Source organism: Elgaria multicarinata, chromosome 8 (genome assembly GCF_023053635.1).
Source record: "Elgaria multicarinata webbii isolate HBS135686 ecotype San Diego chromosome 8, rElgMul1.1.pri, whole genome shotgun sequence".
Taxonomy (NCBI): Eukaryota; Metazoa; Chordata; class Lepidosauria; order Squamata; family Anguidae; genus Elgaria; species Elgaria multicarinata.
The window spans coordinates 71,900,511-71,921,278 of NC_086178.1; the positions used below are offsets into that span (position 1 = coordinate 71,900,511).

Genomic DNA, 20,768 nt, shown 5'->3' on the forward strand with positions numbered 1-20,768 from the left:
TTGCTTCAAAGCAAAGTGAGAGCCTCTAGCTGCTGTCATGTTAATTTCCCATGAATGTCTCTGGCCAGGTTACTTCTCCTTTGCAACTAGCAATGGGCCCGTCCCCATGGCTGCCATTTTATGGTTGTGGCCAGAATAGTTTCTCACATTTCCAGTCTGGTGCCCTCCAGATGTGTTGGACTACAATTCCTTTAATCCCCAGCCAGCACGGCCATGGAGGGCAACAGGTTGGGGAAGGTCAATATAGCCTAACACTGCTTTACAAGGAACCTTGTTAACAGAAATGGCTTATTCGAAGGGAAAGAAACAATCCAGTGATCCAAAAGATACATTAGAGTTAAATTATTATTATACACCTTCGAACAATACCATGTAGCTTTGGTGTTACTCTACATGTTTTCAAACACACTGAATGTTGGTAATTCAGGACTTCAGAATGACTTTGTGGCATTGGGTGGATTTCAGTAAAAGCATAACTGAGAAAAGAAGTACAAGGTTTTTCTAGGATGATCCCTAGGTTTGAAACTCCAAAGCAAGTTTAACCAATGACACTGTTTCTGATCTGTAGGCTTCTTAGGCTGCAATCCTATACTCACCTGAGTATAAACCTTATTGAACTCAATGGGACTTATTTCTAAGTAGACATAGGATTGCTAACAACCCTCTTAAAATTGCCTACCAGTAGCTTTATTTGGGTAGGAGAATTAGTCTCAATGTCCTAGTCAAATACAGTTTAGCTAGCCGTTCTGTTCATCAATTTTCCTGTGTAATAAATATGTTTGCAGGTGAAGACAGGAACTGATAGATACCTTATGGTACAATCATTTTCAGCCTCATCTTCCAAATGGTTTAAATTTGTGCAGAAGTTAATTATTGATCTTGTATGTATTGTTTCGTATGCATTAGTTTAAGTTCCCGCAGTAAAGACACCATGGCAAAATAGATCAGATGATTTCAATCAAAGTCTAGTTTGAGAGCCACTTCACAAATTACTTTTGTCAATATTAATATCCAGATCAGAAAAACCACGTGTCCTTTACAGCATTCAAAAGGGTGCAAGTATTGTCTTTGCCTCTGGAAAATGTGTGTCAGAAAGTTAATAGGTGCTTCCCCCACCCCCAACAAACTGGTTAATTTGTGTTTAAAAATAGAATGTGTGAATTAACCCTGAAATCAAGAATCAAACTCAGAAGTCAAACGCCTTCAGGCCTTCACTCCTCATCAAACATTTCATTGAAACCAATAACACATATGCATGTGTATGTTTTAGTTCACCAAATTATACTAAGATATTTTCCCAATTGAAGAGCTACTGAAATATTTTTATAGTACAGAGCTATTTACCTTAAACTTCAGTGATACTGCGCATGAAAGAGTGTGTGAGAAGAACCATGAGCTTGATTCAACCCACTGTGGAATTAATGAGAGCATTTATATTTGACAACAGAATTGGCCTTGAAATATTTTGACAGTAATGCTTACAGCATGATCTGTTTTGACACTACTGCTTGTAACACAATCTCTGAAGTAAGTCCCATTCATATCAGTGAGACTAATTCTCGTGTACGTATGCATAGGATTGTAGCCTCAGTTATGCTTTAATGGCCAATATGGGTTTCACAAACTGTTGTCTATTTTATTGTTAGTACCTACAGGTGCTATTGACATGTCAGGAAGCAGCAGGTGCTCAGTCCTTCGGAACTCGTCAACTTGATGCCTTTAGTGTTGAATATAGATATTGCTGGCACACATCTTGACTCAATTCTGGCCTTTATTCCAATGGAACTCGGTAGACATATGGAACTACAGTTCCAACAAATAATTATTTGTAAATGTTCATGCATCTAAAACATCAAGGAACTTGAAGACTTAATAAAATCCCTTAGCGTGCCTGATTCAAAATGATGACAAAGTTCACCTGACTATATTATTGGTCCTGCATAATATTGGTCAAACTGCTGTGTCCATACATGCCTGACCAGTCTACAATTAAGGTGTCAGCCATGTGTTGGTCCTGGTCTTGACAGTGCTGGTAAAACTTATTCAGCTGAGTTGTGATCATTGCACACAGTGGCACACACAAGTTCTCTTGTTATCAGTGCACAAGATCAGAGCTCTGATTGAATACATTACGTATATGTTTAGCTCATAGGTATTTATCATTCATGCTGATATTTGTTGGCTCCTTTTGACATTATTATTATATTGTACTATGCTTTTAGCCACCATATTTACCTTTGGCAAAGTTCTATAAAGACAACTCTGTATTGAAGTCATTAAAATTATATGTATGTGTATATGTTAAGAGGGAAATAAATGTGTTCAGTATATGATAATACAACATTGCTGTTTCTGAACTAGAAATACTAATCATATTATGGCTTCTTTGAACTGGTATCCAAGTATTCCCTGGCCAACAAGGCTGGTGTCAAGGGTAAGCATGGTTGGGCACCTGCTCTATGCTGACACCCCAGCACAGCCCACTAACAAGAATCCCCCTGGAGTTCCTCCTGTTCTTCACCACTGCAATGTGCTTGTTCAGCTGCCTCTCTCTCTGGCACAGACAATAGTGGTGGAGAGAAGGAGCAGCAGTAGATGTCCTGCCTACTTGCACACTGGCTCTCAGCCTGTCAAGCAAGCAAACGGTAGCGACAGTGAGAAAGAAGATGAGAGGCAATAGCAACAGGTGACGAAGGCAGAGAGAAGTTAGATTTACCAAAGGAGGGCCCCCATTGAAGATAACTTGCCCAAGGGTCCTCAAAAACCTGGAGATGGCATTGCTGGCCAATCTCCTTGACTAAACCTTCCAACAATAATGTCACCCCCATTCAAAATTCAGAATGTTATCCCCAGGTTCAAAACCCTTTCCCGTGCAAAAGGAAACATCCCAAAGGGAGAGGTCTCTGTGTGTGCTATGAATGCCTGCTCTGTCTGTCCCTATAGTTTCCTGCAAGGCCCAGCCAGGGGAGGCCAGTAAATTGAACTCAGGGGTGGAGGATGGGATTCCATCAAGTTCATGTGAGAGCAGATGCTGCAGAACATGGACAGTCCAGGAGTGTTGAGGCCGGATTTCTGGCAGCCAGGCAATTTTATGGCCTGTGAGTCCCTCCGTTTCGAAGCCCGCAGGAGCACCGTACTCATAAACAAATGGCCACATGAGAACTGTTATTATGGTCTGCTACTTTGTTTGTCTCTAATAGTCTGTGATCCAGACCTCTTCAGATGGGGGAACAGTGTTATGTGGTTGGGGTCAGTCTAAATTATCTCTAGGGGTCCCTAACTCAGTGCCTCTGATCGTGAAGAGGTTGAGGATTTCCCCCCAACTCTGTTACCCTTGAAGTTGACAATAGATTTTATAACATAAGCAGGAAAACAGCGAATATCCCTTTTAACTTGTTAAACTAATGAAAACATGCCACACAAAAAGTCTTAAGATATGAATGGTTTATAAAGAAAAGTAAATACAAAAGAACATCAAATACAGAAGTGAAATGTGAAACATTATTGTTGTTATATTATTAGTAGTTTGTTGTTGTTGTTGTTATTTCTTGCCTTTTGCCCAATGCTGGGCCTCAAGGCGGCCTTACAAAATGAAAACATATACAGCTAAAGCCTATAAATAGAAATATACAAATATTAAAAAACAATTAAAACATTTTAATATTAAAGTGTTTAAAACTTTTAAAATATATAACTATTTAAAAGTCCAAGGTATAGACAGAGGTCCAGATTATTTGCCAAAGGCCTGCCGGAACAAAAAGGGTTTTGCCTGCCTCCAAAAACACATCAAGAACCACTCTAGACTGCAGTGATTAGAAAGAAAATACATGTGTACACTATGCAAAATACATTACAGTTTAACGGTTTCTAAAGCTTATGAGAACAACAATGTGACTAGGCCGAAACCAATGTTGTAGGCCCAGAAGAACTTTGAAAAGTTTCAAAATTGTACTTAAAAACGTACACCGTCCCAAACTAATTAAATGAAGTGAGTGAAGCTTTTAACTTTATAGCAGTATGGACCAAACACTTAGAAAAAGGAAAAGGAGCACTGTGTGTGTAAGGGGGGGGGGGGGCAGGGGGATTAAAAGGAATGTATAGCTACCTATTCCAAGGAGAGATCTGAAGACCAGGTGATCGTGGATCCAGAGGAAGGCTGAAAGGGATCTCTGCTGAGTTCTGCACCCTGCTTCACCAGTGAGCAAAAAAGCAAACTGGCCTTGGGAAAAGATAGCCCAAAATGCTCTCAAAAAAGCCAAAGGAAAACATGTTCCGAAAGAGAAAAGAGAACTCTTCTTCTCTCAAAAGGGAGGCAAGAACCAGGCTGAGGCTGCTTATGAACTAAAGTTTCAGTCCCATTCAATTCCATAGCTTCCTTGTGACAGGATCTGAAACCAGGCTGCGTAGTGGTTAAAGCAAAACCCAACAATCATAAGGAATGATTCAACTAAGGAAATGACTGCTAGGAGCCAGGCAACCATTTTATTTTCAGCATACATCTATCTGAGGCAGAAGGGATGGGGAGAGTGATGCTATTGAGCATGTGTCGCACTATGGTTGAAGCAGGCCTCTGTATTCACTCTAATGGGATGAATAAACATTCATTAAAAATCAACCAAAGGATTTTTTTTAAAAAAAGAAAAGCCATTCCACCAACTAGAAGGAATGAGGAAGAAGACCCTACCACCGGTGTGTCTGCTAGGAGGACAGTAGCCAGTGGTGGCTGGCCGCCACTGTGGTTGCTGGGGCAGAGGGTAGAGCCAAAGGGTTGCCAGAGTATTACCACCCCAGGCACAGATGCAATATAATATTAACTTCATTCCGATAGATTTTAAATGGTCTCCCCACTCCTAAGCAGAGATCAATTATAGTGTCAAATTCATTCAGAAGGTTTTAGATCCCCCCCACACACACACTCCACACACACATCCCCGGCAGAGACGGAATCTAATATTAAATTCACTTAAGTGGCTTTGCTGCTTAAGTGAAACAGAATAGGCCAGACAGAATTTTCTCTCATGTCCATCCAGTCTGCTGCTTATGCTGCCTCTGCTTCCTCCCCCTTGACTGAAGAAGTAGAGGCAGCAACACTGATGGGAGCTATGGGAGCTGGGCACCCTCACCAGCATCCTTCGACCCATCCCTTTGGGCCAAGGATCAGAATTGGATCCAATTGGCTGCCTGATCCAGAAAGGTCCTGCCATTTATTTATTTATAATATTTATATACCATTCCATATCTAAAATAGATTATATAGAGAGAATGGTGAAATAAATTTTAATTTATTTTTAAAACAAGAACCCCAGGTTTTAGAAGAGTGAGCCCTCCAGGAAAAAACCCATATTATTATTATTATTTATTTATTTATTTATTTATATAGCACCAACGATGTACTTGGTGCTGTACAAAATATACAAATAAAACAGCGATACCCTGCCTAGAGGCTTACAATCTAAAATCACATTAAAACATATGAAGGGGGGAAAGGGGTTCACAAAGCAGAAATAAGAGAAAAATCATAGTAATAAGAACAGTAAATCAAGCTAAAATACCAAAAGCTATTGAAAACAAATGAGTTTTCAAATGCGTTTTAAAATCTACAATGGAACTCATGGTACATAGTTGCTCTGGAAGAGCATTCCAAGCAAACGGGGCAACCAGAGAGAATGGGCGAAGCCAGGCAAGAGAGATAGAAGCTCTTGGGCAGGAGAGCAACATAACATTTGAAGAACGGAGGGTACGAGGGGGATGGTAGAGTGAAATGAGAGAGGAAAGATAAGAAGGTGCAAGACCATGACACGCTTTGAATGTCAGCAAAAGAAGCTTATACTAAATTCTATATGGAATCGGAAGCCAATGAAGAGATTTCATCAAAGGAGAAACTAAACAACGAGCCAAGAAAATAATCTTGGCTGCAGAATGGTGAAGAGAGACCAAAGAGGAGAGATGAGCATAAGGAAGACCAGTCAAAAGAATTATTATTATTATTATTTATTTATTTATATAGCACCATCAATACAGAAGATTACAAAAGTCCAAACGGGAGATAACCAATGCATGGACAAAGGTCTTAGCAGAAGATTCAGATAAGAACGGACGGATCCTAGCAATGTTATATAGGAAAAAACGTGTGTGTGTGTGTTTTTCTTATACTAGTGGGGGGGAGGCTTCACACAGCACAATAAAACTGACACTGCCAGACCAGGGGTTCCTTCCTGGCTTGTAGCAGCAGCCAGCTGGATAGAAAAAGCTGGCACAACCACGCAAAGGCTCATGTTTTCAAAAATATTTGTGTGTGGGGGGGGTGGGGGGTGTTGACAGGTGTAGGGTGCCAAAAGTATGGGGAAAGTATGCCAGGGCCTATAGCTGTACACAAGGCCCTACAGCTGCCTTTGCAGCATTTCAGCCCTTCCAGTGCTCATCAAAGTCATGCTGCGGGGGCCTTTGAGTCATCACAGAGCACTTGGAGTATCTCTCCATTCCAGCACTGAGAAAGTAGAGGTAGAAGTGGTACAGAGGCTTCTTTACTTTTTATGAGCCAGCATTGTCATGCAGAGGCTACTGGGTTGTCTGTTCACAGAAGGCTGAATGCTGAGGGTGAATTCAAAAGGAGAACTTTCTAGCTGAAAAATAGAACCTCAGAAAGTGCCATAGTTGCTAGAGCCCCACACTTTGCATGCAGAAGGTCACAGGTTCAAGCCCCAGTATTTCCAAGAAGGGCAGGAAAAACTCCTGCCTGAAACTGTGGTGAGCCAGTGCCAGTCAATGTTGATGCTGGGCTAATAGACGAATGGTCTGACTCAGCATAAGGCAGTTCCTATGTTCCAACTTTGTGTGCAGCTTTTGGGTCTGCTAGTACCATTTCCCAAGCATATCCTGGGGAAACAACACTGCCTGGGTTTGCATTTGAGAAGGCCAGATGAAAACAGCTAGGGCCCCTAATGTAGCCCAGGAACCACCAGATCAACTTGGGGGTTGTTCACACGACATGACAGCCCACAGTAGGTTATGCTAGCACATGCTAGCCAATTTCAAGCATTTTCCTCATGGTTCACCCTTTTAAAGAGAGGACAATCACTTGAACAATACCTTCAGGTGTTGATTTTTGGTGCCCTTAGAAAGGTATTTACCACCCTTTGTTTTCAAACTCTAGACTAGCCTTCCCCAACCTGGTGCCCTCCAGGTTGGAGTATAACTGTTTTGGAGTATAACTTCCACAGCAGTGAACCTACACATATCCCATAGTTGGATGAAATGAACAGAGAGAAGGAGGTATGCTATTCTCCAGACCAGGAGTGGGCATGTCCCTCCAGATCATAATAATCATAATAATATAGTATTTATTTCTTACGCACTTCTCCCTATGGATCAAGGCAGGGTACAAGACAAATACAAAACACCATAAAATACATATAATTGATTAAAACATAAAACTAATACATTATTAAAACCGAGCATGTTATTAAAAGGCCTACCTTTTGGCCTAACATTCCCATCATCCCTCACCATTAGCTATGCTGGCTAGGGCTGATGGTAGTTGTAGGCCAAAACATCTGGAGGGCTGCGTGTTGCTCACCCCTGCAACAGACCATAGGATTACTTCTTTATGGCCTTCTGCTCCTCGGAGAAGGGGCAGAACCTGGGAAAGAGTGATTTGGCCCTGGAGGATCCCCCAAGCTTACATTCATTCCCAGATCTTTTTGGAGCATATTGCTCACTTGGAGTTCTCTGAGGTTCTGCAACTCCAACTTGCCTTATGCTCTATCATGTCCTGTCGGCTTAAGGTCAGAAGGACAGAACATCCAGTCAGAATTCTGGCTGCTGTGTTCTGTATTAATTGGAGTTTCTAAACAAAGGCAATGGAATAATCCACCTAGAAGGTTACCAGAGGATGGATTTCTGGGGCCCAAACTTCACTGTTCATGAGTGGTTGAAGCATCCCATGAATACATGGGGTCCCACAGAGGCCACTTGGGCCTCTAGTGACAGAGCAGAATCCAGGAAGAAATATCCCCAAGCTCAAACCTGATCTTTCAGGTGAGTGCAACCCCATCCAAAAATCTACAGCACCTCTGACTTTTCAAGATTCAGCTTCAATTTATTAGTTCTCATCCAGCCCGTTGCTGGGTCCAGGCATGTGTTCAGCCTGCACTGCTGCAGCCTCATCTGACACAATTGCCATCAATTTCCTGACTCACATATTGACACTCAGCTCTATGACTCCTGGTCATCTAAATCCAAATCTCCAGATTATTTCGCCCATAATCTTCATATGGATTTTGTGTGGTTTCAAATATGTGTGGTTTAAAAAATAATAATGGGTGGCCGGATGGTACGCTGTGGAATTGTATGGCAAAAGTGCAAAATGGATTTACTGATTTAACATATACCAGCACAAGTACATTTCTTTGAACTGTTGGTTTATTCATTTAGTTTCTGCCTTTGAGACAAATGATCCTCAAGGTGCTCAATAATTTATTGTAATAAGGCACACTCCATAATAATATTACAGTGGATTTTTTAAATCACCTGCGATAATTCTTTTCCTTAAAGATAGGTCACATATCAGGGGCAATTGGGTTTGTTATAAATCACATCTGTGAAAAAATATTAAGCGATGTCCATGTGTATGTGAATCTGCTAAAAAGCATCCATTGTGCTATACTTTGTATATCGGAACCTTGAATTTGGCTGCTCCATGTTGAAAGTTCAGCCTCAGCCTGGGAACCAAGGTATATTGTTTTGTTCCAAATAAACCAGTAAAAATGCATTTGTTCATTGGATTGAATATAAGGCTCCTTGATCATTTACAATAGTAAAATTGGATGCCCCTGTCTAAATAAGGGTATGCACATAAAGGAGGTGGCTTCCCTGGGCCACTAACGTTCTGGATCAGGACTTGCAAATGTAAATTGGATGTGCATTCAGGTCTACATGTGAATGTACATCCAAATATGGACGTTCTCTGTCTATTCTGCATTACTTTTAATTGGATGTCCCTGGCATGGGTCCCATTATTCTGGCATGGGTCCCATTGAAATCAATGCACCAAATTAGTAGCAACTAGCTTTAGCTCCATTGATCTCAATAGGACTTAAGTATGACTGGTTTTAGTTAGTGTGTAGGCCTTAAATATTGTAGAATTTATCCACATGCCGTCTGACACCTTTAACAGTACATGCTTTTGTTCTCTCTGCATAATGATTCCATTTGGTTTTGGGGTTGTTTGGCAGATAACAAAAGAGCTTCCATGGCTTTACTCTTGTACACATCATACTAGGAACTGGCTGTGTTCTGATACACATTTGCTCCTGAAAGGCATTTCTTGGCAGATACTTCCTTCTAGTTTTCAACCACAAATGAAGGTGCCCTAAAGGCTATATTGTGATGTGATAGTCAAAATAAGATGACATAATAATAATCGTCTCTAGGTATGAAGACATCACCACTTGTTGCTGCTCTAGAGGCCTGAAGTCTTTCTTTCTTTTTTTCTAGAACAAAAGTGGAGTAGAAATGGAAAGCAGCTTGTGAACCTTCCTTCCTAATCATCTCTAGCTGAGTATTAACATAAGACAGTGCACCACTTCTGAACACCTCACAGCATGGCTTACTACAAGCGTTCCTACACAAAAAGCCAGAGTTCCCTAGATGAACATCAGTTAACATCTTTTGTTCCTGAAACAGCTGCTTTAGATAATAAGGAACACCTGTAAGTATTGGCTCATGTTTTCAGGTATGTGATTGGAATGGGCAGGTGGATGGTATTGGGTAGCACTGGTGTGCAACATGAGATCCTCCAGATGATGCTGAACTGCAACTCCCATCAGCAATAGCCAACAGAGCCAATGGGAGCTGCAGTCCAACAGCACCTAGAAGGTCACACGTTCCCCATCTCTGCCCTATAGGAAAATACTTGTCTCCAAATAAAGGTACCTCTGGGTTTCCTTCAATGATGTGTAGATGTCTAGACATTGCCAGGCATTCTTCCATTACAAAGGAATCCTCCATGTATTAATTCTCAAACAGAGAATTCTCAATGGATATGGCATCATACTGCTGTTCTGCTGGGCTCAGCTCATTTCTTATGAGGATGCAGTTTGCATCCATTTCTTATTATTAGCTACTCCAAATAAGGTAAATTGAGATAGTAAAAAACAGGATGCAAAATTTTAATTAATTTTTGATGGGTTTCCTTTTGCACCTGGAGGGAAAGAATTGGACTCCTCCTTGAAAAAGAGGATGTGTGAAATCAAGGATAGCTTGTCTATCTATCTATCTATCTATCTATCTATCTATCTATCTATCTATCATCCAAATATCTATCACATTTATATACTGCCCAACAGGCAAATGCCCTTAGGGCAGTTTACAATAATTATAAACAAAACAAAATTACAATAACAACTGAAGCAATAAACACAATGCAAATATTAAAATATTAAAACATTACAAAATATAAAAAATATTAATTAAAGAGCCATCAGTAACATTAATAATCAGATCATTGGATTAAGGATTAAATACCTGTTGGAAGAGTTTTGTCTTTGTACTTTTGAATATATGTAACATTAATGGTGTTTCTTTAACCCCCAGTTACCTGCTGTCAGCTCCATTTGTAGCTCTGGGAGGACTTTCACCAAATGAGAAGCAGATAGCTAAGGTAAGTGTGATAGCTTCAGATGACCAAGACATCAAGAGCAAAATGAAATGGCTGGCTTTATTTATCAAATTGTTGGTCCCTTTTCATACTTCCCAGGGAGTAAGTCTCGTTGAATTTAATGGGATTTAGTTCTGAGCAGACATGCATGGGATTGCACTGTGATTTAATTTATCAGGATTGGAGATAGAGTTGCATTATTTCTACAAATTCACAGGTTCTGATGTTAGAAAGGTGCAAAATCTATGCACCTCAGCTCACAACTCTAATGGAAGAATGGCAGATAATCATAGTCATGCTAGAGACCTGCAGTCGGTATTTAAAATTCATGACTTCCTGCCTTCTTGCCACCTTAGATCTCTGGGGCACAGACCATCTGCCATTCTAGACTCTACTCCCACCAGCACCTAAGGTGGCCACTTAACACATCACCAAAAAAACAGAGAGGAAATGCATCACCAAAATTTGTATAACTTTGGAATATGCAAATGTATATGTATGGATGCAAATTTAGAAATAGTAAGTAAGTATTGGTTAAACAGAAATAAAAGGCATCTCACCACAGTCGGGGGGGGGACTGTCTAGGTGACTTGTGTGCCTGCTTGACCTGCTGTCCAGATGCTAACTGTAGATGGACAATGTCAAAGCCCCTGCTCTCCTGTTCATATCGTTCTTTGACTTTAAATGGGCCTTGGACTGGACAGAGCAAATTCAGATGGGCATGTAGCAGCGATGTAGTGACTGATTTAGATCCAGCACTGTGGGTGCTGCTCCACATGACGAATTATTTGCGATGTATTAGAAAATATGGTGGCTACCAACTACTAGGGTTCCCAAGAGCATCACTGCCATGGGGATAAAGAAATAAAATAGAAGCAGAGAAAAATGTGAATTGGGAGCAGGCTTGTGGAACTTTTTGCCTCCCAATATCTCCTCCCCTGTCTCATTTTCACACACATAAGAAATAAATTGAGAATGTTTGGCTCAGCCCTCCTCTTTTCTGTTTTATTAGATATTCTTGAGTGAGGAAGATGCTTGGGTTGGTGGGTGGGTTATTATGTGGACAGGTTATTACGTGGGCCATCTCTGTTCTTTCGTTTTTTAAAGCAGAACAAAGACCAATAAAATCTTAATTTAAAAAAGCAGAGTAGTGTCAATAGGAATCCCTTGAGATCCCTTAGAGAAATTTTGCAAGTCCCATTAAAGCTTGCTTGGCTTCCCTCGAAATTCTTCAGATGTTTCTCCTGAAGAAATGTTGCCAAATTAATTTCAAATGTTGCTTTATGCAATCTTTTGGTGACAATTTTAGATGAAAGATATACTTTTGACATGATCAGCTACTGAAGCACAGGGAATGCCATCTATTAATACTTTTTTCAATTGGGTGCATTGACCAGCTAGAACCTCCTCCTCCATGTTAAATTCTGAGAAGCCCACCTGAAGGTGATTAGGTTCATAACAGCTTGGACAGTTTGTTCAGAGAGAAGAGAACTCCTAACGATATAAGAAGAGTCCTGCTTGATCAGACCAAAGGTCTATCTAATCCAGCCTTCCCCAACCTGGATCCTTCCAGATGCTTTGGCTTACAACTTCATTATATTGAACATTGGCCACATGTTTCTCCATCACACCAGTGGTTCAATGCACTCTTACCACGTCTGGTATCTGGTATTGCAGCACAGGACTCACATGACATCTTCCTGAACCCATCTTGCCTCTTTTCCTCTGTTTTGCATATTATTTTGGTGCGGGGAAAGTCTGGATTATTTTCCCCAAGCAGATTTAATGCACCCTTATTGCTGTCCTCTTGCTGATGAAAGGGCAGGGCAGGGTGGTTTTCCTCCTCCAGCATGCCGTCGTGTCTAATGAATGGACTTATTTATTTATTTATTTATTTATTACATTATTACATTTTTATATTTATACCGCCCAATAGCCAAAGCACTCTGGGCAGTTCACAAAAATTAAAACCATGAAGAACATAATAAAACAACCAACAATCTAAAAACACAAATACAAAATACAGTATAAAAAGCACAACCAGGATAAAACCACGCAGCAGAAGTTGATATAAGATTAAAATACAGAATTAAAACAGTAAAATTTAAATGTAAGTTGAAATTAGTTGTTAAAATACTGAGATAATAAAAAGGTCTTCAGAAAAATATGGAACGCTTCACGAATTTGCGTGTCATCCTTGCTCAGAGGCCATGCTAATCTTCTCTGTATCGTTCCAATTTTAGTATATGTGCTGCCGACTTGTGCTTAGTTGGTTGAATCGACTTTTTACTGCTCCAACCCTACCCTCATTACCTGCAGAAATGGAGGCCAGCCGATGAAACGTTAAATCAGTAAATCGCTAGACAACAAAGCCAGAGCGTGGGGGTGGAAGAAGCCCACATTCCTGAGGACCCGAGCAGATCTCTATTTTAATGAACTGGAGATGCACAGCTGTGCATTATCAAAGTAAAGGAAAACAGATCCTCCACAAATGCAAACAGGTGGAATATCAGGAGAATGGTTTGAGGGGGAGAATTAAAAATTCCTAAAAATCAAGGTGTGAACGGATCTGATTCAAACTTGGCATGGCTAAAGCCCTCCTTAAGAGCTCTCACCATGCCAAGTTTCAAACTGGGGGGGGGGTAGGTGTAATGGATCTCACTGGCTGGGGCCATTGGGAGTTATAGGATAAAACATCCCACAGAATCCAGCCACATTTTTCCTGTAAGCCCACAAACATGGCATGGAGGGGACATCCCTCTCCATAGTTGTCCACCAGCAACTGGTATTCAGTAGCATGTTGCCTCTGAAACCTCGACTCTCTTCTGCTGCCCTCTATAAAGTTGGTAATTTCAATAGACACATCATAACTTTCCTGGTGGGGGAAACTATTCATGTCATGTTCTTATTTTAAGATTCCAGTACCTTTGAAACCACGCTTTTTCCGCAAGCAAGCTGGGCTCACCAATCGCTGGCAATTTCCGTTCACGCCAGATTGCGATCTACTAGGAATTGCACAAGCTGATAAGGCCAATGGAGGTGGTCTCAATGAGACCCTGATGAGAATCATGTCAGGTATGGTGATGATGAAAGGCACTGAGTACCTTTTTACATGGAAGGCCTCTTTTGAAGCTTCTGTTGGGAAAGCTTTTGAGCTTCCTGGTAAGTCTCAAAATATTTGTACCATTGCCTGCAAAAGAGGTGATCAAGTAAAGATAATTCTGCAGTGTGTCAATCTCTGGAACTGAGATTCTAATCTACTAAACTGTAATGTTGTATTTGGAATAATCAGCAATTCAAAACTATTCCACTAGAGAGCAACTGTGAATCTGGAAGATAATATTATGTATGTGTGTGAAAATGAGAAGAATAGTTTGTTATTCTATTAATAATCTCTCTCTCTCTCTCTCTCTCTCTCTCTCTCTCTCTCTCTCTCTCTCTCTCTCTCTCTCTCTCTCTCTCCCCTCTCTCTGATTTACATAAATGTCTAGTTCACACAAAAAGATGAACATTAAAATTGTCCATGGACTTCACCACTTCAGACTGCAAGTTGGGGAATCACCTGCTCAAATGTTCCTCTAAATATATAACTCCCTGCATCATGTATAAAATTAGACATCAGGGGAAGTGTTCTAGCCTAGCCCGCTTGCTGATACAAAAGTTTTGTATGTGTAGTGATCCCTCTGTTCTCACTGTGAAAGTATTCAGTCTTCACACACACATACACGCAGTGGTGAAATCCAGGAACAGGTTTTCTACTTCTTCTGCTATGTCTGTAAATTAAGCAAGAAAATTTAGAGAAATAAATTGATCTATAAAGCCTTATACATCTAGAGAACACAATGCCTGACAAAGTACCTCTCTTGATATGAGCCTATCTGTAAACCTGTGGTCTTCATCTGAGGCCCTTCTCCAAGTGCCTCTGAGGGAGATTTGAAAGATGGCAACAAGGGAAATGGCCTTCTCGCTGGTGGTCCCTGATTATAGAACACTCTCCCCAGTGATGTCCACTTGGGTGCAATATTATCATCTTTCTGGTGCCAGGTTCAGGCTTTCCTCTATTTGCAGGCATTTGACAGCATATGAAAAGATTTTTAACAGGTCCTGAGTTTTTTATTGTTGATGGTGAAAAATAGTTTTACATTTTTATGCAAATAGTTTTATATTACATTTCTAAGGGTTTTAAACTGTCCAGAAAGTAATGAATAAATGCATGCATCTTTTCTGTATGTATTCAGAAGTTACTGGATATTGTGGTGAGCATGTGGTGTCGTATCCAGGGCTTTGGTACCTGTGGTGGCATTTCTTGGAACCCTCTCCACCATTCCGCCTCCACCTATGTGATAAGTTGCATGAAACAGGGAGCAGGCAGAGTGGGCTCCAGGGCATACTGTGGCAGGACTGGGAGGGTTGATCCACTCAGACCACAATCCAGACTCCAATTTAATTTTGGACTTTCAACAGGGATGACAGGCAGTGAGGAGGGGAGGGCCCACTTAGCATTACATATAAAACACAGGCCATGTTAAAAATAAATAAGAGCTGGTCAGGAAATGATTAAAGGCTCAAGTGATCAGGAAGAAGGTACCAGCACCACTTCTGACACTTCTCTGAATGACTCAACTACAATCAGTAGTATCTCGGGAAACAAAAATTAGAACAATCAACCTGCATTTGTTATTGATGTTAACAAACATTGTCAGAAGGGGAAGAGGTTTGACAGGGTGGGGTGGGGAATGTGATATAAAGCCATTTTCTAAAGCTGTGCCCCTATGCACATTTCCTTAATAAGTCCCATTGGACTCAATGGACCTTACTTCTGAGGGAGCATGCATAGGATTGAGCGGAATATTTACGAAGTCTGAAAACTAATGGATGAAAATAAACCTATGCCCTTTTCTAGGCCTACTCCCAGGTTCTATGATTTTCTTCATTTAAAGCTGTACGAAATCGTTCTCTAGAATTTGTCCCTGCTCAATCGTAATAGTACCATTCCACATGAAGAACAGAATTCATGATTGACGCCCATGCAGTTCACACTTATGCCTAAACTTTAGACACAAAGAAATCCTCCCTGTAATCCTCATGTGTCACTGGCTGTATTGTTCTAGCTTGCCTATACTTACATGCCAGATTTTTCTAGGATCTCTTCCACAGGTAACACTGAAAATGTCAATTAATCATATTTTTGGTAGCCTAATGACAGATTTTTCAACTATAAACATATCAAGCTGCTTTAAAAAAATGTTTTTACAATAGACATTGTTTGGTATTTGGTTACCAAAGAGGAAAATATTACATGTGCTTATGTGTGTGCTTTTAACCCTCCAGCTGACACACCTGTGTCCCTGAATGAAGGACAAGAGACCTTGAAGGCAAGTGCAGACTTTCATAAAGAATCGAATGTGCACACTTTTTCAACTATACAACCAAAACAGAAACCCAGTCCCAGGTAACAGCCAGATGTCTCTCTGCAAAACACTTTAAAATGGAAATGTTCCTTACTGTTTTTGACTGTATAGCCCAACTGTACAAAAACATCTCTGAATTATTTGTGGTGGAGAAGGTAACAAATCAAATTAAAAATGCTAAATAGTACAGCTTCTTTACTTTTGGCAATATGGACCCTTCTGACAGAATAAACTGGTTCATGACGCAGTCCCGGTTGTCATGCATTATTTAACCCACAATGAGACCCAGTGCATGCTGGGTGTGTGGAGCCGCCATTTTGAAAATGCAAATATATATTGAAAGATATACAGAGAGTTGGACTACTCTGTGGATTTAATTATGGATATCCAAATATTCTTGAAAAACAAAACAAAAAGGTGTAGTCTCAAACTGATGCTCAGAAATAGCAAGTATATTGTAGTTTGCCCTATGCTTGCCCCGTGTATTTCAACTTACAGTAATTGTTGGGGTGGGGTTGGGGGAATCTAGTGCTAGATTATTCCACTGAAATTAATTCAGAACATCTTGCATCATCAGCATTTTGTAATCACAGATGTAGCTGTGTTATATGCATTAAAGCAGAATGATTCGTCATATATTTAAATATTGGTTCTTTCTCCCTCTTTCTTCTTTGAGGATTTTCTCTCACCAAGGAGCCCCAAACGAGAAGCTTTTTTCTTACACACAAAAGATCACAGAAGGCATGGATCCAGGTGGGTAGTGCTGCTTGAGATACATGCTGCTGTGCCTGGCCTGTCATCTCTAAAGTAGCTCCAACTTGTAATTGCCCCCCCTCTCTCTTTCCAGATGTAATATTGGACTGTTTGGGCTTCCACTGGGAACTCCATCGCATGTATTTATTTAAATCCCAGGTCCTCTCACAGCTTCTTGCTACAGCTGTACAGGATAATGACTTACACATTACAGAAAGCAAGCCTAAAGACAAAAAAGGTATTGGAAGACATTCTGAAATGATTGTTTGTTTATTTTTTGCTGAAGACAATAACAGCACATATGTTAATCCAGTGCCACATATTTTAATCAAGTGGATTCACAACATTGCTTAAAACTCACTACTAATATTAGTACCCACAACCAATAATAGTATAGTTTTTAGTGGCTGCCATTTCCCACTGAACCCCAGAATGCCCTGGTCGCAGATTCATTCCAGGGCAAGAGCATGATGGGTGCCTCAAAAATTTGACAATCTCCTTCTGACAGGAACCATTTTATTCTCAGAATGCCCCATCTCTATTAAAACTGCCAGTCGTAGGTAACCATGTATTCTGCATTGTTATTGTGTCTCTATAGTCATAAGCCCCAAAACAATCTTCTTGTGTTCTCAATGTTTTTGGCAGAGATCAGATGTTATCAACAATGTCTGTTAGCTGGACGGAAAAATAAAGAATGCTGCAAACGGAAGCAGAGAACACCTAGAGTCACAATTGTCTTGCAGATTAATGATCCAGATGTCACTCGATTTGGTGAGTTCCCTTGTTATGGTAGCTGCACTGTTTTTTCCTACTTGATATGAGAGGGGTACCTGTGACCTTTCAGATGTGGTTGGACCACCACTCCTATCCCTAACCATTGATCTTGTTGGCTGGGACTGATGGGAGTTTGATTCCAACAACACTTGGAGAGCCACACCCTGCTATAGGACCTAGATATTGAGGAAATGTGTAAATTAATTTAACAGTGTGGGAGCACTCTTCTCTGAATGGAAATGAGACTATATTACTCCCAGTCCCAGGCTCCAATTGATATTCTGTGCTTCCGAAGGGACTGTAGTGGTTTGTTCTCCCAAGGCATCAGAAGTTCAGAATTGCAGGGGCTGCTTCCTTTGGAGGAGCAGGGCCTGCCTACCATTAGACAGAGTGAGGCAACTGCCTCGGGCAACATATGCCAAGTGGGCAGCAGTGGAAAAGTCCTGGCTGTTCCTCCTAAGCCCTTGGGCATACTTGTCTGTTGGAGGACAGAGCTGTGCACCTGTCCTTATCCCCTTAACTGGCCTGCTATCCTCAGGTGTTGTGGAGGATGTTATTCCATCACTACCATTGAAATAATATTCAAATATCATTCTATCAGCTTCTGCATGTGGAGAAGGCGCCATCTTGTCCTTTGCCTCAAGTAGAAAAATATCTTGGACCAACCCTGTGAAGGAGAAAGCATGTGATGAGAAAGAATGGTGTTTTAGTATTAATTTGCTATTTACAATTGTACCGAATGAGCAACTGTTTGTTAGGGACAGGTGGGGGGGGGGCAGGGAGAAAGATACGGCAGCGAGCATACAGGCAGTGCTAGTTCGATAGTACAGAACGATCCTTTTACTGTGGGAAAATTCTCATCAGGGGACAGAAGCAACCATTGTCCAAAACAGTAGGCCTCATGAAGCTTTTATATTGTATTTTATATTATGGTTTTATACTGTTGTTTTATACTTTGAATGGTTTTAATTTTTGTGAACCGCCCAGAGAGCTCCGGCTATTGGGCGGTATAGAAATGTAATAAATAAATAAATAAATAAATAGATAAATGAAGAATTCATTTTTAAGGCTTGTAGTGTTATATATATTTATGTGTTTATTTGCATATGCTGTTGATGTGAAGCTTTTGCTATTGCACTCAAGAACTTATACAGCTCTGAACTAGAAGTGAACGAAGAAGATGTTCTGGGAATCCTGGCTACTGCAGCAGTATTGCAGTTCCCTGACCTTTTCCAGAAGTAAGTAGAAAAAGGTATACCATTGTGTAATTGGCTTTAAAGGCGGGGATTGGGCTATAGAATGGTACAAAACACTGGCATTTCTCCCTCAATATGACTTATTTCTTTGGAATGTCACCTTTTGTCAGCCAAAATTTTGTGTATCTGGAAGTCGAGTTAAAAAATATACATGCGTACCCAAAAGTATGAGCTGCAGCCTGTATATAGATTACAGTCACCTAGAGAAGTGTTGCCCTCTTGAGTTAAACATTAGAACTGGGTTGCTTACCATTATTAGCTGTCCTGGTGATGTAATAATTCTTTGCACCTTCCTGTAGCTCAGATTCTAGGTCAACCTTATATTATTTCTTATTGGCAGAATGTTCTGTGTCTCTTGGCACAACTCTCCTGAATTAGGCATTATTAGAGTGAGGGAATGGTAGAAATATGTCCTTCTGTCACCCGTCAGAAGCACCAGTTGACACCCTTAGCCTGCCAAGAGACGTGGCATGAATCATCTGGATTGTTATTTTTACTGAACTAGTCTCCTATATTTTTAAAACTGCCTTTAAACAAAACAAAACAAAAAAGGTCCGACTGTGGTTGACGCACCAGTCTTGGTGAAGCCAATTTTATCATAGTAGCTGATGAAGTAAACACATGTTTTAAAGACACAGGCACTCTTCCCTTTAATATCTCTATAGAAGTGTCAACATGATTTGAGCATAGATTAGTGTGCAAGTTCTAGCACTGTAAACTTTTACAATTATACAAGCAGGGTTTTTTGACTGTCTATACTTTTTATGTGCTTTTATTTTTACTTTCTTTAGCCAATACAAAGTTACACAATGGTCCAGTGAAGGAAAGGGGTTGCTTTGTTTGTTTATTTTAGAATTTGAAACACACATTCATGCTACTTTTCTTTTTCAGGAATTGGGCAACTTGAATTACAAATTCTTGGAATTGTGTAGTTTGTCATGGGGACTGGGGATCAGTTAGGACTGTGTATATTTAATTTCCGTGACAATACTGCACAGCCAGAAGGAATGGTGCTAGGTGCAGAAATCAGTATCCTGAGAAGTTCATCCATCTCCCTCTCTGTCTCTAAAGCAAGTTGCTAGCCACCATGGCTTGCTAACAACAAGCTACTGTGGGTGAATTTCCCCACAGGGTTTCTTGTTGCGGTGCCTTCAAGCCACAGTGGGGTTGTGCTGCAGCTTGTCGTTACGTGCGAACCTGGACAGGGTGGCTTGCTGGGGTGACTAACAAGCCACCCACAACCTTAAACCAGGCCATAGGTTCTGGGTGGCCTGTTAACCACACCAACAATCCACCCTGGCCAGCTTTGCAGGTAATGACAAGCTACAGCGTCCCCCCGCTGCAACTTGAATTTTCAAAATGGGGCCAGCCCCATGAGAAGCCCCAAGGAGAAATTCACCCATGGTGCCTTCTCATTATGTGCAAACCAGATCTTTAAGTCTGCAAGGAAGACCGTGAGAGTGTGTGAGCAAAGTGCCTGGGGATAGCTTACGGTCAAACTAGATAAGACATTGGGAGATCTTTCACTGGATCTTCTTACTTAAAAAAGAAAAGTTAAAGTAGTTGTTAGGGGGAGATGGAAATCAGATCAGGGATGTGTGTGCTGCCCTGAAACTGATATATGCCCTGAAGAGGGAAATTTTGGTCCAAAATAGCCATTATGTAAATTAAGTCATGGGCATCAACTCCAAAATGGATGCTTTGTGTTAACAGGGCCTTTCCTCTCAATGCAAATAAGCAGCTTCAGGGGTGGTTTTTTGGTCAGGACCACAGCAGAGGATGGTAAGAGTTAAATTCTCCCTCATATCTAGTTTGGCCTACCGGGGGCGGGGGGGGGGGGGGCTTAGAGCAGGTGTCCCCTCCCACCCATTGCTAAGTCCCTTTCCCCAAGGGACTTGCAAACCGTGTAATTACATG

The 20,768-nt window shown here is 40.9% G+C and overlaps 1 protein-coding gene and 1 non-coding gene across 2 annotated transcripts in view; one reads left to right on the top strand and one right to left on the bottom strand.

The window, feature by feature from the left end:
- The first annotated feature begins 9,602 nt into the window (after nucleotides 1–9,602).
- Nucleotides 9,603–20,768, top strand: part of BTBD16 (BTB domain containing 16) — a 44,207-nt gene continuing 33,041 nt past the window's right edge. The window contains exons 1-8 of the mRNA XM_063131588.1: nucleotides 9,603–9,709; nucleotides 10,594–10,660; nucleotides 13,573–13,732; nucleotides 15,989–16,109; nucleotides 16,745–16,821; nucleotides 16,916–17,059; nucleotides 17,467–17,592; nucleotides 18,719–18,833. Of these exons, the coding sequence (XP_062987658.1) occupies nucleotides 9,603–9,709; nucleotides 10,594–10,660; nucleotides 13,573–13,732; nucleotides 15,989–16,109; nucleotides 16,745–16,821; nucleotides 16,916–17,059; nucleotides 17,467–17,592; nucleotides 18,719–18,833 (917 nt within the window). The remainder of the gene's footprint in view (nucleotides 9,710–10,593; nucleotides 10,661–13,572; nucleotides 13,733–15,988; nucleotides 16,110–16,744; nucleotides 16,822–16,915; nucleotides 17,060–17,466; nucleotides 17,593–18,718; nucleotides 18,834–20,768) is intronic.
- LOC134403207 (U6 spliceosomal RNA) lies at nucleotides 12,818–12,922 on the bottom strand. The gene has a single exon (XR_010025746.1). It is a non-coding gene; the product is annotated as a U6 spliceosomal RNA (small nuclear RNA).